The sequence below is a fragment of the Protomyctophum bolini genome (genome assembly GCF_963924005.1).
Source record: "Protomyctophum bolini genome assembly, chromosome: 12".
Taxonomy (NCBI): domain Eukaryota; kingdom Metazoa; phylum Chordata; class Actinopteri; order Myctophiformes; family Myctophidae; genus Protomyctophum; species Protomyctophum bolini.
The window spans coordinates 32,914,784-32,932,173 of record NC_137873.1 but is presented as its reverse complement, the minus strand read 5'-3'; the positions used below and the strand labels follow the sequence as shown (position 1 = coordinate 32,932,173).

General features: G+C 41.1%; 1 protein-coding gene across 2 annotated transcripts in view; it reads right to left on the bottom strand.

Moving 5' to 3' along the window:
• The window catches only part of pkn2a (protein kinase N2a), a 42,444-nt gene extending 26,639 nt beyond the window's left edge, over nt 1-15,805 (bottom strand). Inside the window, exons 1-3 of one of the 2 annotated variants that reach the window (XM_080778680.1) lie at nt 15,490-15,805; nt 5,408-5,569; nt 1,147-1,282 (exon numbers count right to left, since the gene is read on the bottom strand). In XM_080778680.1, the coding sequence (XP_080634806.1) occupies nt 1,147-1,282; nt 5,408-5,569; nt 15,490-15,510 (319 nt within the window). In that variant the 5' untranslated portion in view covers nt 15,511-15,805. Of the gene's footprint in view, nt 1-1,146; nt 1,283-5,407; nt 5,570-11,267; nt 11,400-15,489 lie in introns of those variants that run through there. The other variant, XM_080778679.1, reaches the window with a different exon arrangement.
• Nucleotides 15,806-17,390: the final 1,585 nt, after the last annotated feature.

Below are 17,390 nucleotides of genomic sequence, written 5' to 3'. Positions count from 1 at the left end.
CACAACCTGAAGACAAGCGAGTCCTATTCTGGCATCAGCTGAGAGGTGGAGAATAACCAGAGCCATGCCTGTGTTCTTGCATGAACACGAGAACACACTCCGGCTACTCACAGAGCCAAAAGGAACCCCTCCCTGCTCACTCTACAATGACAACTAACTCCTTCTCTCTCTCTCTGTGTGTCTGTCTCGAGAACCAACGGTACATCTCCTCAACAGCCCGTCTCATGACTTTGGCACTGAACCCTGGTCAGTCCCTCTGTATGGTCCTTGCGGCGGCCGGCGACATTCCGCAGGCGCTGCGTCAGTGAACAAAAGCCCTCTCTCATCAGATAAGAGGTCACTGAGTCAGGCTAAATTTGTTCCCACTTAAGACAACCATTCGCCAAGACAGAGGACCCCCCCCCCCACCCCGCCACCCACCCAAACACACACACACACACCTAACTTCCCCAGCTCGGCTTCCTAATGTCAACTGAACAGGGAATGCAACAGTACAGTGCATAGTAAAAATCCCAGAGTGGCCCTTACAAAGTTTAAACACTCCAGATTTAGCTGTGGAGCAGACAGAAAAGCAATCATTCACACAATCCCTGTCTTTGCCTACCGGAGTAGCGCGCTCTCTCTCTCTCTCTCCAAAAAATTGCTTTGCTGTTGACAGGAATTCACAGGAGCGAGCTTTCAACAGCCTCCGAGTGGAACAATCATCAGCTCCCATTGTAACAGTTGGTGGAATGTGGAATGCAACAATGTTTAGCCTCTGGAGAATGAGTCACCTCAGAAGACTGTGAATATATGGCTCTCTCACCGATTCTCCGTGTTTGTGTGTGCTCATGGTCATAAAGGTGTTTGTTTGGATTGTTAAGTCTTCTGACAGAAGTCACGAGACATTGCCAAAGAAAATGGAGGAGGGAAAAAAAAAGCATCTAATGTATGTATTTTTAGATCAGCTCCGCGTTTTAGATTTCATTACACAAACCCTATGTTTCTACAGTCAGTAGTACATCATATGGCCATTGTATACTTCATTTACTAATCTGGGGACTATAGTGTCGTGTCCTCTCCAACAACCGCCCTCGATGGTCAATGTTTATCATTTCAGAGTTCAGTTAACTCAAGAGTTTGTACTGTATAGTTAGTAGTTATTACCTAGTAGTTCCTCTGGGTCTTTGACCACAATGTGAGCATTGAGTTCTTGCAGCTCTTGGTGCAGCTCCTCAACCTTCTTGCTCGATTTCTTCAACATGTTGTCAACATAGGCTAGGCTCTTCTTGTCCGTGGTCACCTTAAAGAGTAGAAAACAATATAGAGTTAAGAGAGCAAAAGGGTGAGCAGGTTTTCACAGTTGTAGAAAAGAATACATTAGAGAACTATGTTATTAAAATTGTCTCTCTTCAGCATCTCCCTTCTGCACTGACCGTCTGACCCTAGTGTTTTCAGGTGATGTCGGTTGCAGTTTTCTCTAGGTTGGGAATATGTCGCAACAGAGCCAGCCAACAACAGAACAATTCCAGTTAACTGGTGTCGATATACTGTGACCATGGTCAGTTCCTTTACAATAGACCAGCGGTTCTCAAACTATGGAAAGGCCCCCCACCTTTCTGAAAAACAGCAAGGTTATTTTTAACATAAAGAAACAGGGAGGGGGGTGAGACCGACACCAAGACGGCCACTTGACTCCTTGAACTCTAACAGAGTTTTTGCTACTCCCAAGTGTGTAAATAAAAAAGCCTCTCGTAGTCAAATTAAGTGGGAAATTGACTCTAAAGGGGTCCTGCATATACATTGTATCTGTTGTATGTGCGAGCAAAGTAAATAAGTCAATCTGCATTTTTAGTCAAACTGCAGTCGCAGCAGTGTTTTGGAGCTGTGGTGCTACAATATTATTCATTCATTTCATTGATAAGATAGGCTTACAAATCTGCAGGAATCACAGCTATAAAAGGCCAACTATGTATGCTTTTGTTTTAAGATATTACAGTGACATTTCATTGTGCAAAATTCATTATTTCCACTTTATTTTGGACCTGGTTAAATGTTTTCCATCTTGTCTGTTTGTTGCATTGGTAATGATGCTGTAGCCTACCCTGAAGAATGAAACCTGTGGATTGAGAAAATGTAAGTGCATTGCCTTGCAAGCATGTTTCCAATGGAACAAATATACACTTCCCAAGTGTGTGTGTGTGTGTGTGTGTGTGTGTGTGTGTGTGTGTGTGTGTGTGTGTGTGTGTGTGTGTGTGTGTGTGTGTGTGTGTGAGAATTGTTTTCCGATACGGACACCAGCATCGGACAAGCTGTCGGTGTCGATACTAGCTAAAATGCTGGTATCGGCGAGTAATCCAGTCTATGAAATTTCCAATACCACCTATCTATCACATGATGAAAATTCATTTTTACAGTCATATTTTCATTGCTTCAGTTGATGTTAACGACTGTTTTATACTCTTACTTTACAATTTACATTATAATTTTGCTAACTTGTAGCTGCACATAACAATTATGTAAATTGTATTTATTCCTCGATCAGTGATTCTCAAATCTTTAATTTCAAAGACCGCCCAGGGCTTGACATTAAGGCTTGTCCGGGACAAGTAATAATACTAATAAATCTTTCCGGACAAAAGAAAGTGCATTCAAATTGTACGTTGGACAAGTGATTCTTGGTTTAATCATTAATTGTCTGGCTTTCCGAATAATAAACCTTTCAAATACTGTGGCCCGCCATTCCATTTCAGGTGAACCAAATGTGTTATTCTGTATTTCTACCCTATGTAAAGTTATTTATTTATTTTAAACAGCTACTGGCCATCATCACGTCTTTCTTTGTGCTAAACAAGGGATCAGACAATCTTTTATGGCTCGATGATTACATGAAACATTTAAAACATGTTTTAAAATCAAGTCTAGAATATGAATAAAAAATGATATGCAATTCAGCAAATAGACAGCCCCGGTCTATTGAGAAAGTCTCCATGCTGATCGATGGACTTCTGTTAACATGTTGCCTGAAGAAGGTCCGGAGGGACCGAAACGTTGCATTATTAAAAGAAAATACTCGTGTACCGAGCAGATACACAGTGTGCGGGTGTATTTTCATTCCTTTCAACATGAATGCCTGTGATCTTATTCTTAGTTTCTTACTCCGCCATATAGATCTGTCCTATCCAGCACACTGAGCAGACTGACCTCATAGGCATTTAAACTGCGTGTGTACTGACCCAATAATTAATTTTGGAGAATAGTTTCATATCCATTTGAAAGCTCTGGCAGAAAACGTGTATTTAGTAAAAAATATCTCCACATTTCCACGAGCTGCACACGGACGACATTATCTACACCGAGGAGCCCGGAATGAGTGTAGAACTCAGGGAAACACAAATGTATGGGGCACAGCACACAATTGGCAGGTGGTGTGATCAATTACCCCACACCAATCGCAACGCACCTGTCAATTGTATGCCCAGTTCCCAAAGGAAGTTTTCATATTTTCAGTCCAGCAGTCATTTCAGGTAATTTCCTCGCTGACAGAGAATGTTGTTCATGTGAAACTCGTGGAAAAGTGGAGATATTGTACTTGACACACATTTTCTGCCAGAACTTTCAAATGGATATGAAATTAGAGGACATTATTATACCTCACTCCAAGTCTTAGAAATCAAATATTGGGTGAGTACACATTGCAGTGCTACAAGTTTAAATGCCAGCGAGGTCAGTCTGCTAACTGTACACGGTATAGGACCAATCTATGGCTGTGTATTTGGAATACATGTAATGTAAGATAGGGCTATTAACTGAGAATTAACTGAGAATATTCATCTAATAGTCAAACATGTATTCAACTATTCACCAAAACCAACTTACAGTTGGTTGATTTATTATAATGTATGTGTGTGTGCCTGTGCTTCGGACAAGTGACTTTGTGCTCAGACAAGTGAATGGGAAGTTTAATTGTCCGAAGGACAGGTGCCTCAAGAAGTTAATGTCAAGCCCTGCTCCCATAACGGTGACTGTACAAAATGTTATTGTGCACTCTCATAGTTACAGACGTGAAACTGACCATGTTGAACCCCCTCAGGGAATCCAGATGGTCCCTGAACCCCACTTTGAGAACCAATGTCCTAGATTTGTTTAAATTACACTCCGCCGGTATCGGATCGGTACTCGGTATCAACCGATACGCACCGTTATGGGTATCGGAATTGGTATTGGGAAGGACCAAATTGTATCGGTACATCTCTAATATGTATTTGACAGTGTGTGTGTGTGTGTGTGTGTGTGTGTGTGTGTGTGTGTGTGTGTGTGTGCCAGTCATCGTCTGCCTTTGCCATGCATATATTGCCCCAGGCAGATTAAGTCTGGCCCCTCTCACGGCCGAAGTGGTGGCGAGGCAACCAGATTCGTCTGGAACCAGGCTATAACCAACCAGGGCCCAGTATGTGGTAATATGGGGCAGGACATTGCGAGAAAAATAAATCTAATACCGAGAGGGACGAGACTAACCCATTTTGACCTGAGATCAGATTCTAAAAATGTCTTCTACATCCGGACAGTTTTCTGAAAATGTTTCTATTGTCAGTCGTTCTTTTTTCAAAAATAGAAGACCTACAATTTATTATAGGTAAAATGATATTTTTCAATAGCTAAAGCATAACATAATGCCAACACCAAAAGGGGTTCCCGCCCAAAATGGGCTAATATCCATGCAGTGATATTAGTTTCGCTACGCGAGGCTGGTGAGGGCCGGGGGCCGTGTTTTTTTCTTTAACTTATTTCATTTATATTTAATATACTTTATTTGCAAGTCACAAGTGATACATCACTTTAATTCAAACACAGCAAAAGTATCTTTCTTGCTCTGTTTTGGACTTGTGGATCGGTTTGCGTTCAACCACGACACTGTCATACGATACGATGGCGGGCAGACTAGTGTCAGACTCTCAGACTAAAAGGCTCTGTGATCCGCTGCCGTTTAGAGAGCCCAGAGTTGCGTGGCAGATTATTTTAATCCAAACATACATTTTTATAGTCGAATGTTCTTTTATTTGTAATATTCGAGGGAATATCCAAATGTGAAATATTGGTCGATAGCCTGAAAATACATTGATCTCGTAACATGTTTAAAACGTGACGCGTTGTAAGCTGTCAGATATCTTCTTCTTCTTTTTTTTTTACAACTATGAAAGCTCTGATCGGCAGGTGAAACTCTTCTTGCTCATAGCAAACCCGTCACTGCTTGATGATGGCTCGTTTTGTTCTGCAAGATTAAAAAAAACACTATCTACAAGCTCCTTAACTCAGACTACGATGCTAGTGAGAGCTACTATGCATTCCCATGTTCATCCTATGCTGGCAATCCTTGGTCCTTTACTGTTGTAAAAGCAACATGAGATAAAATGCACAAAGTTGTTACCTTCCGCAGGTTCTCTGCCCCTTCTTTGATCTTCAGCTCCTTGCGGATCTCACGACGGATCTGCTCCTTGATCTCGTCCAGCTTCTGCTGCACCATGGTGTCCGACAGATCCAGGTTGTTTCCCAGACCTAGCCGTTCCGATACCAGCATACTGGCATCCCCCTGAGGAAATAAAAAGGACGAGGAGGAGTCAAAAACAGGGCTTTTTTGGGGATACACCTGGAGATTTAGCAGGTCAGTGCAAGATGATCAATGCACCGCGCTGCATTGCAGAACATGCACCGTTGAGGTTCCAGGTACTGGGATCCCGGTAGCTCAGACAGTTAGTACACAGATGAAAAGGACCCAAATAAATACAACTCGCGTCATGTCTCGCCTCTCTATGCCCTTGGTTTCATGATCACGTCTAGCAATTTCACAGGATAATCTAATATTCGACTCTCAAAATAACTATTCGACACAGTGGACACTATAACCAAAGCAGTGGCAATATAATATATCAGACGATATGCAGCTGTGGACTGGACACTGATATTGGGTCATTGGTTCATTGGTTATTCTGAACTTTATTCTAGAGTTGGCCTCTCCTACTGCACCATTCTCTTCGCTAGGGGGATCTCTGTGGTTTTGACCAGATGGATATACTAAGCTCTTCATTTCTGACTTCCGGCCTGCCTCTCGTTCAAAATATGAACGCGAGGGATTATTCAGCGACATTATCGTAACGATAGCCATGCCATGTGGTCTACCTGCACAGCCTTTGTGATCTACTGGTAAATGGTGCATTTATAATAGCGCATTTATCCAAGGCGCTTTACATAGATTGTGCATTACATTCACCCACACAATACACATTCATACACTGATGACGGCGGAAACCATACAAGGCACCAACCAGCACATCACGAGCAATTAGGGCTTCAATCAATTGAAGTCTTGCTCAAGGACACTTCGACACTGACTCTGGGGGAGCCCGGGTTCGAACTGGCAACGTTTCGGTTACCATCCAGCTACTCCTGAGCCACCGCCGCCCCACTGCGCCTACTGGTACATCACAATCTACCTTTTGGTCACCCCTACACTAAAGCAAGCATTGCCAATTACTGTTATTAGAATAAGATGTAGGCCTAATCACAGCAAAATGTCATAGATATGTGCTCTGATGATTTAAATACTAGATCAAACCTCACTTTTAAGATAGTCTATTTCCTACAATGTATCATTTCTAACAAAGTTGAAGTGATCCAAATTTAAGAGAGGCTATCTGACTTGGTGTTTGAACTATTGCTTAACCTGCATCCTCACAGCAGGCATCTGAACGTAGGAGATAAAAGAAGTGACCTAAAAGGTCATTAAAACACAGTGGTGATGTGATGTCCCACCAGAGGGCCAGTACCCTTACGGGTGGGGGGGCTACACTGGGGACGGAACGGAAACATACGCAGCTAGGTGGCAGCAGGTTTCCATTAGCAGTAGTACCTGGTATTATTTACTTTTACCTATATAGAGCGTTGGAGTCCCGCCCCCGACGAGCGGACCGGAAAAGAGAATTTCCTATTCATTTTTCCCCATAGACGTTTCAGAAAGTATTTATTAAGACCATGAAAGCCTCGGACAAAGCCAACTCGGCTGCTGACAAATCATGACAATAAACACAATTATTTGGGCCGAACAAATAATTAGAAAGAAGAAAAAAGTGAATCACAGCTGTGTGAACTGAACGCTGCAACTATGTTGTTATTGCTATAGGTACTGTACTGAACTCTAGTGCAAACCCCAGGTCACACAGCACTAGCCACCTAACAATGCCATGCTGAAATGAACATACCGGTACATACACGGGGACATGCATACATAGCTGCGTATTGCTCAAAAAGGGCAGGGTACAACACTTTTTATTTTCTTCTAATTATTTGTTCGGTCGTTAAATAAATACTTTTTGAAACATCTATGGAAAGCAAGGCTTTTGCACACCTATCGGCGACAGGTGCGTAGAACAAACACCCACACACTGAACAAACACCCACACACTGTCTTCAAATGCAGTGAAAAACCGTTAATAGGGAAAGGCAACGTTTCGGCCTTAATCAGGCTATCTTTATGTTTTTTTTGTTTATAAAGATAGCCTGATGAAAGCTGCATATAGGCAGTGAAAGTTTTTTTCACTGCATTTGAAGACAGTGTGAGGGTGTTTGTTCCTTTTATGGCCAATCGTCGTTCTGAAAGGGGCGGGACTGCGGCGCTCTATAGAAAAGTCCTATCTGATTGCATTAAACAACGTTAAACTCACTTTGCCACTTTGACTGACCAACCAGCAGGCTCTTTCAGCCTTGTTCCTCCCTGGTTATGCCTTAAGTTCGTTTATGTTGAATTTGCTAAAACATTTAAAAACATATTTCATGCCCAGTCACTGTACTGCACCTGAGATGTTTAAAATAAGAATGTAATACACATTTAGCAATATGAAGCAACTGAAAAATCTGTTCTTTCAATGCTAGTGAAAAATGGAGAGAAAGGATTTTTGTCCAACCAAGAAACGGCAACCAATGGGTGCGAAGAGGGGCACAACCACATCGCAAAACAGAAGAGAGTGAGCGAAGGTGCACAGCCGGGGGCGAGCTGTGCACATGTGGAACACACACTACAGAGGGGGAAAGAGGTAGAGGTAAACAGAGAGAGAGCTGTGTGTGTGTGTGTGTGTGTGTGTGTGTGTGTGTGTGTGTGTCAGAATTGGCCAAACATTGACTTTTGTGTGTTTTTTACAGACAGACGAATATAGACCTTTTGATCTTCATGGGAAAATTTGGGTGTTACAAATATTGGTAAAGCAATGTTGATATTACAGTATTACCGGTAAATATAGTTATAGCCACGCTATAAAATAATCGCTTGAATCAGCATCAGGATGGACCAGGAAAGTCCAGACATTTTGGAGCACGTGCGCTCCTTCTCTGTTGCAGCCATCCATTTTTATTAAGGTTACAGGTATGAGGGGAATCAGGGGATATAATTCCTTTGTCACCTACTGTAGGCCTACATGTATACACATTCAGGTTCGTCCACATCATGACTGGAATACATGATATTTATCACAGTGATCGACCAAGGAAATGCTTCTAAATTGCATTGCGCACTAAATAAGTTGGTTGAATTGTTTGTTTCATTGAGAGAGATAGACAGAGACAGACAGACAGACAGACAGAGAAATAGAGAATTATTTAATGACAATCAATACAATAGCGTCTTGTCTTGTGCATATATCACAGAGCCTTGCACATTTTCATGAGACGTCAGTTCAAATTAATTGAAATAAACACAGATGTACAGTATGTGTCTCTAGTATGTTGTATTTACTCTGTGTTCTTGGCTTGACACTACTACTAGCCTGACTTCATAGATGTGGTGGGTGTATCATTGTAATTATCATCATTGCAAACAGCGGCTTGTTCATTGTTAAAACTTGCCCCTATCTGTATGTATATAACACGCCTATTCTGTCGCTGACCCATAAGGGGTCGAAACGTTGTCATCCTTTATCAAATGAAATGTCCAGTGGGAGCTACTCAACAGTGTGCGGACATTCTCTCCTTCTCCTGTACGTATCTTTTTGTTCAGCACCTGAAAGCTTTTTAGAGATGTGCGTACTTTCCTTTGGATTCCGTTTCCACGACAAAAAACTCCCATACCTATTGGGAGAACTACAACAATGTGCAAACACAGCAGCAAGATTTGTGAACTGTTGCGACAAAAGAAGGTTAGCCAATGGAAAACAACCACCCTAAGGACTACTATCTGTAGACCGCTAGACCAACTGCATGTGTAAACAGAGCTGCTACCTTTAAACACATCTTAAAAAAGGAGAATTCCATGCTAGAAGGCTTTCTTAACTTTATTTGTAGTCGTTACGTCCCCACCAAAGAGGTCCAGGTGTTATTTTGTGCAAAAGTGCATTATTGGCTATTTCCCCTAATATAAGACCTGAATGGGGGTTGGGTTTTTGTGCTAATTTGCTTATTTCTATCAAAATAAGTAGTAACGTGTACTAGTATTTACATTATGAAGAGAGGATATATACAAAGAATATATTTTTGAGAGATGGAAATAAGCAAATTAGCACAACACCCCAATGCTCCATTCAATGCAATTCAATTAAATTCATTGAGGGCTTATGGTAGGGGAAATAGCCAATAATGCGCTTTTGCACAAAATAACACCTTGACCTCTTTGGTGGGGACGTAACAACTACAAATAAAAGGTAAGAAAGCCTTCTAGCATGGAATTCTCCTTTCAATCTGAGGGCTTTTTTGTATACTATTTGAAAACTTGAGAAAATAAATGTTTCAAAAAAGATTTATACCTATAACATGTACATAACGATGCAATGTGACATAGCTCCGTTTACAAAATGCTGTACACTGTATATACTTTCCCCATTTTCAACTGTTTTTATTATATTTTGACACTTGGTTTGGTAAATGTTTTCTCAAGCCAATAAAGCTCCTTTGAATTTGAATTGAAAGGCTGTGTCCATTGTAGCACTGCCATATTTATTATCAATGCTCCACCTTTATGTGTGGTCTCACAACTCCATTCATTTTGCACAAAGTTGCAAGGACAGTCTGTGCCACGCCAGATGCCACTGTGCAGTGCAGCCAGCTAATGCATGGTTTATACTTCCATAAAGAATATACACGGTGGTATCGCACAGAGCATATGCGATAAGATAAGCCCACAATTGGCGCGGATCATGTGACGCATTATGAGTAGAGTTGTTCCGATACAGATACTGGGATCTGTTACTCGGGCCGATACCACCCTCAAATGCTCGTACTCGGAACCGGCCCCCGATACTTTGACCCGAGTACCAAAACATCCAATTGACACTAGGCTGAACGAATGCAACGGAAGGAAGTCTCACCCAACACTGCAGCAAATCGCCAAAAACAGCTGATCTACAAGCATAAATGACAACTGACAAGTGTAGATCGGAGGGGAAAAAGGGCTCAAATAAGTAGTTACTCAACAAAAATAAAGTACTCGTATCGGTACTTGGTATCGGCGAGTACTAAAAATGAAGTACTTGTACTCTGTCTGAAAGAATTGGTATCCGGACAACTCTAATTGTTGTGAGCTTGTAGATCGGCTCTGTTAGCCGCTACACACCATGGTACAACGAAGCAAACAGTACATCAGTCAACAGGCCCTGTGTCTCTGTGTGTGTCTGTGTGTTGTGTTTAATGCGAGGAGCTGCGTGGTTGGCAGCTGGCTGTTGGAAGAAAGAAAAAAAACACTGATGATTCACCAGTCAATGTTTTCTCATAAAAACATTTAAATATGATTTTAATTGTTGTGGTATTGTGAACTAGACTCACGTCTAGCGTTATTATGAATAATAATTGTAATTATTTATAATAGTAATGTAATAATTGTACTAATAATATTAATAATATCGTGGAGCAAGGCAGCCGGCCAAAGTAGCACTGGAAAATGAAGTACACAATGAGTAGAGTGGAATCAGTACCATGCAGTGGTAGCACCATAACAAGCTCAACACTGCTGAATGAATCCAACTCCATTCATAGAAAAGACAATATCAAGAGTCTAATAACCTTTTCAACCATACAATTACTACTACTGAATGTTACTTAAATTCCAACTCAAATGAGTTTAACATAAAATATCTAGCAACGCCAATGGTTAATTGATTGCTGGGTAAACATATGAAGTTTAACAAATGGATTCTAATTTCTGAAAATTGTTTTTGCAGCACTGAATGAAACACAAGAGTAAAATAGAATTAGATACAGTTGTCAACCAGTGTTAAGATATGCTTAGCTATAGGCAGAGTCCGGTACCTTACCATAACTTCACCACCATTATCCATCTCCATTTCTACGACATCTGTCGAACGAACAAATCCATGCATGTTTCTGTGGCCAACTAAAGTCTACTTCTTCTCATACTTGAGATATTAAACGTGTCTTCCTTCAACACAATCTCTATGCATCAGCATCGGCTGACAAGAGAATCTCCAATGTCAGAAGTCTATCAGTGCGTCTGTTTCTCTCTCGCTCTCGTAATTCCTCTCTCTCTCTGCCAGACACACACATTGCAGAAGCACACGAGCCATTGACATCAGCAGGGAAGATAAACTGTCTGGGGGGGGCAGCCAAATCCCTCTTAGCTTCTCAACTCTGTGAGGTCACAGCAGCCCAGAATGGGACATAATCTCACTCCAGGGAGAGAGTGGCGTCTAAAATTAACCCACGTTAAAAACATAACACCAGTCGTCCAGTCCAGTCGTCGTCCCCACACACACACACACACACACACACACACACACACACACACACACACACACACACACACACACACACACACACACACACACACACACACACACACACACACACACACACACACACACACACACACACACACACACACACACACAAAGAGCGAATCGTGTGGCGGAAAAGAGTGGGTGGGGCAGTGTATTTGCCTAATATGGCATTGGCAACCAAACAAAACAACGACCTACCTAGTACCTAGGCTACTTACTTCTAAAGTGTTCAGACTCTATTTTCAGTTGGCTTAAATTGGCAGCACTTGTTGACCAGTCAGAGCTGCCTTTTGTTCTAGCCTAGAATAAGTCCACAATCAACCATGTGGTCACTGTAGTGTAGAATCAAGTTGACTTACCATCCATCCACAAAGTATTTTTTTTCACCTAAAAGGCGTCCTTTCAGAAACGTGCGCCGTTAATAGCAGTCTCATAAGAGTCTTATTATTTATTAACTTTTATTTAAATCAGATAAACACCAGCAGTCAAAGTCCCATTGAGGCCACAGTCTCATTGTCAAGAGGGATTCATCATGCATTCATAAAAAACAATTCTACATTCATAAAAGAAACTATTCTACAATAAACAACAAATTACAATAAACTTCAACTTGTGTTCCACAGACCTTATATAGACTATGCCTCTGAGAGCCGATAGATCTATTCTATGGTAAAGAAAACACAATCAATAAAGGCGTGTGCGGGAAGCTTTGCATAGGCCTTGAGTACACTGCCGTACCCCTGTCCTATAGCCTGTGTGTGACGGTCCTCTACCTACCAAAACCCTCCCTCGGCTCTATAGGTGCTCCTCTCAGAAGAAATTATACTTTGCACACATACTGTACATCTCCCCGTCCAAAGGGTCTGTGATGACTCATAGGTAAAATGGAGGTCACAACTTGTGAAGTGAGGAGGGGCAGCTCCCTTAGGTTCCCCTCGGTCGCTGCCCTACAAAACCTGTTTGCACTGCAGACGTGTTTGACCAGCGCTGCGTTAAGATAGCACGAGGACACAAAACAGGGCCATTTTTACTGCCAACAATGCAAGGAAATCCAAGAAAGGCCAATCAGATAAGGTGGAAATAAATCAGCGTATACCCTTGAAGGCCTGTGTAGTTTAATTTGAGATCAAACGACAGAAGCATAAACCTTGAGGAAGAGTCTGAGCACTTACAGTAGTGCGTCTTTTAGCTTTACTGGCCACTTGTGCAGAAAAAGGGCCCTTTAGGGCCACTTTTCCTACGTAATATAAGACTGTAAACTAAAGAACTGTAGAGCTTTACATTTGTTGTTACTCAAAGATGGAGCCTACTAAGGGAAATGACATCATACATGGAACGTAAGCCCTCAAAGACAAGTAAAGCAGGAATTGTAGGTAAATGTCCACACTCACACTCCGCATGTTTCATAATGGATGAAACTTGTTAAACTAAGTGTTGCTATACACGTTACTCCACTGTGTAAAACTTGAGCAAAATATAACATTCACGCTAGCTGAAAGGGCTAAAATGATGACATCTTCGCTGAAAACAACATTAGTCTATATAGATGCAAAGAGCAAATGCAGAATGCATTCAACGTCATTAGAAACTTTGGCAGAACTTACTAGCTCAAAGTCAATGTTTTATTACAAAGTTAAACTATAACTTATTGCGATGTGCACTACTGAAATAGTTGTTTAAGAGCCCATTTTTAGAGCCTAATGTACATGAAAATCAAAGTAAACATTAGGCCATGAACCCCAAGAGTAAGCAGGTTAACTCATTCTTTAAGCCAGAAAGCTCCCAAGACTCACAACAAGAGCTCCATTCAGACAAAAAGACAATGGAAAAGTTGAAGCCACTGGCCAGGCTCAAGCTTTAAGGCCAAGCCTTTGCCATTTCTCCACCAAGCCCATCTCAACCTACAACCTGACACCCACGCTCCTTACCTCACAGCTGCCTCTGCACTATTGGTCAATGCTTGCTGTGTGACCAGAAATAGCATCACATGCCAATAAACCTAGATCCAGTGAATGGCTTCCAAGCACAATATTAATGGAGAGTTTCATGTACTGTACAGCTATTCATCGCTACAAGCTAGTCATGTGTTTGTCCTTCACATATTAGACTACCAGGTTCAAGAATGCACAATGTTAAAAAGGATAATCAGTGATAAACTAGATAGTTAGTGCAGCAAAGAAACACCTGTTGCTTTGCTGCATAGGACTTGTTCCACTCTATGTCAAGTGTGTCAACCACAGCTATGGGACAGTTGAGTATAACATATACAACATACAGCTAATACAGTCATAATCTATCACAAATCACCATACGTAAGCTAGATATAACACTAAATAAATACTTCTGAAAGAGATACAAATCAATACTAGTTTTCATCTCACACACCACCATTATGCTTTTGAATTTTAACATTCAACATGAAACAAGTAATTCAGCCACAATCATTCCCATTGAAGACCAAAACCTTTGTCCTGATATTGTGACACCACAAACAAGCGTATTAGTGTATAAACATGTATTCTTTTTAGACAAAACTTACTTTCTACAGAAATTTGAATTGTTCTTAGTTTTTATTTTCCTTTATTCTGTAGTCATATTATATTTTGTTTATTGATTCAACTTAATTTGCGTTGCTGTACGGTTGTACCTCCACAACTTGTGTTAGTCTCAGGTAACTCACAGCCTGAATGGACACAGGAGATCCCCATGCAAGCAGTGAGTTACTGTAGCTGAAAACTGGAAATTCCTTCTGGACCAATTAGGTATCTGTCTACAGTTATCAGATGGCTCAAGCATGAGTTTTTAGTTTCACTGTCAAGTGATGTGAAACAAAGACATTGACATATATTGTGAAATAATAATTCAGTCTTTAAACTTATATCACTCCCACAATAAATGTAAATAACATGTAAATAACAGCATAGATTTCTCACTGACATTAAATTTACTTTTGGGAGACATGTGTTGAGGATGCTACTGTACAAATAACTTGTTTGTATGAGTTTGTCATTAAATAGTTTTACTTTTGTTTGTGCCTGAGCGATCAACTGACGTCATGAAACCACATTACTCCCCGAGTCATAACTGTTCACATGATAGAATATTGTCATGTAAACACAACACATTTACTCCTTATGATACAAATTGCTTTTATATAACGTAATGACATTACAGATGTAAAACTTTGATTCCCATGGAGAGTGTTGAATAGAAACCCCGTTTACTACAACAGGTAAACAGTGCTAGCACTTCAAGCAAGTGAATTGTTTACTAAAGAGGAGTGACATGGAACATATGTTTCACTTCTTTTACAACACAAAGTGTCATTAAGAAAGAAGTGGGAAAACTTTGTTACGTGGTTGTGGAGATTGTTTTGCTTTCAAAGTAACGTTTCCACCCAGAACAACCGTATTTTGACTCGTATGACTGCGAGTTGTTTTTTAAATGTACAACGCAAAGTAACGTCTCGACACAATGTGTTTACCACAACAGTTACCGCACTCAGATACAATATTACAAACGGGGATATTTGGATAATTGTTTCCCAGGCCTCGATCCATGGATAATTCCCAGACAATACTTTTGGGATCTGTCAGAATTTCGTCGCAAAATCCATAATCGTCTATTGGTCGTAATGCACCGGGGCAACGAACGCGAAATGAGGATGTTTAATGCGATTTGGTGGGCTCCATAAAAACAAGTTTGCGCACTTTTCGCAACAGTTGTCAACTTTTCCTACCTGCACGGAATCGGCGGCCATCTTGGTTTTCTTGTTTGAATCAAATCCTACGGAGAGAGAGGGGAGGTGGAAATCCAAAAACAGCCCTTGTGTTCAAGTTTCCCTCTCGAACTCAATGGAGAACTTCTTCTTTGACCCAAACCATCGGTCATCTCGGAAATACGGGACGTCCCATGTCTTCTTTGGACACTTTGGTCGTTCTTGCACTGTCGGAAAGCGCACGGGAGTTGTTTTAAGTCCTCATAAATGATACTGGAGCATAAATGTGTCCCAGTGCTTCAGGAGAGAGAGAGGCGGTGGTTCCAGTGTCCGCCCATAGGCGCTCTCTCTGACTCTCTCCCTCTCCCTATCCGTCTGCATTGCACACACTAAACCCAACCTATCCACACACACGTGACGTGATCATGTACACTTCTGCTGGGGTTCATAGAACTTCATTTTATCATCATCATCAGTCACTACTTGCTGGAGTAAACAAAGGGGTGATGATTAATGTCGTCATTGGTCACAGATTACCATTCAGTGGTAGTGGTTCTCAAATATTCTCACGTCAAGGACCCCCAATTTCAAATTAATATAGCCTACACATGTATTTGGCCACGGAGTCCAACAGAAAAAGGGTTAACTTGTGACAGATAAGAGAGCAGATTAGTGTTGTTAAAATGTTTCAAATCTATACAATCATGACACGCTGTGAGCCTCGGCTATTTTCATAGGTGATGTATAGGATTAATTATTAAATGTTGTTAAATTTTAAATTTTGATGATATATTAATACATTTTGCTGTGGACCCCTGGAACGACCCCCGGGGGCCCCCGGACACCGCCTTGAGAACCACTGACCTTGTGTGGTAAAGGAGAGCCATGGGGATGGGCCAAACTTTAATACATATGAATAGGCCAAAATAAATGCTAAGATTATTTTTATTTGTGGCAATGCTTATTTAGAATATATTTAACAGTAGTAAAAATCAAGACACCTGGATAAAGTTAATGTCATGCATGCAGCCATGCATAGAATTAAAATAAGTAAAAAGTGTGTTAGTGCAGTATTAGCTCTGGTCCATAGCTCTAATGCGTTGCATTTAAATGAAACGCATTAGAGCTATATGGACCAGAGCTAGTGCAGTATCATGTCTGATATATTATACGGGTAATGTACTAGAGCGGTGCTCATTGGGCACTGGCCTACTTGTAATGATGCAAGTTGGAAATGCATGCACCCAGTTATTGTCTGTGTCCCTTTTATGCCCATATATGGAGTTATTTGTGCGGCATGCCCAAATATGGAGTCTATGGAGATGTCAAAACATCATTGTGATGTCAGAACAAACAGTGTGATGTCAGAACAAGCCAGCTCCATATATGGAGATATAGGGGTGATCAGGTCCAGAGCCCGGGCAGATGCTTTTGTGCTGGTTCTGGACAACGGGCAATCCGACAGCCTCGACACCGGGCACTGCACTCCCTGTGGGGGTGTGGAACGTGTGTGTCGGTGGGGCGAACGGTGGATTACAGACATACGTACACACAAAGACTTGGTGCATATATATTCTTGAGATGCACTCACCTGGGATGGGGTAACAACACTGGCTTTCATTTACAGATGCCAGATATTAAAACTATTGCTGTCTTTTAGGTAGAGACTATATTAATTGCTCCGTTTAACAACTTGAAAGGCTCGGGACTCTTTGTTATGTCCACTGATTTAGTATTTTATGTGAATTAATAATGGACCTGTTTTACCCACAATTAACCTTTTTTGTATAGGCTGATGAAAGGATGGATTTAAGGCATCACCTCTATTTTTATTTATTCAAAAATATATATCTGTAATTCGTGTTACATGTTTGTCATGACTTAACATGAGAAAATAAATACAGACAGACAGCAAAAACATT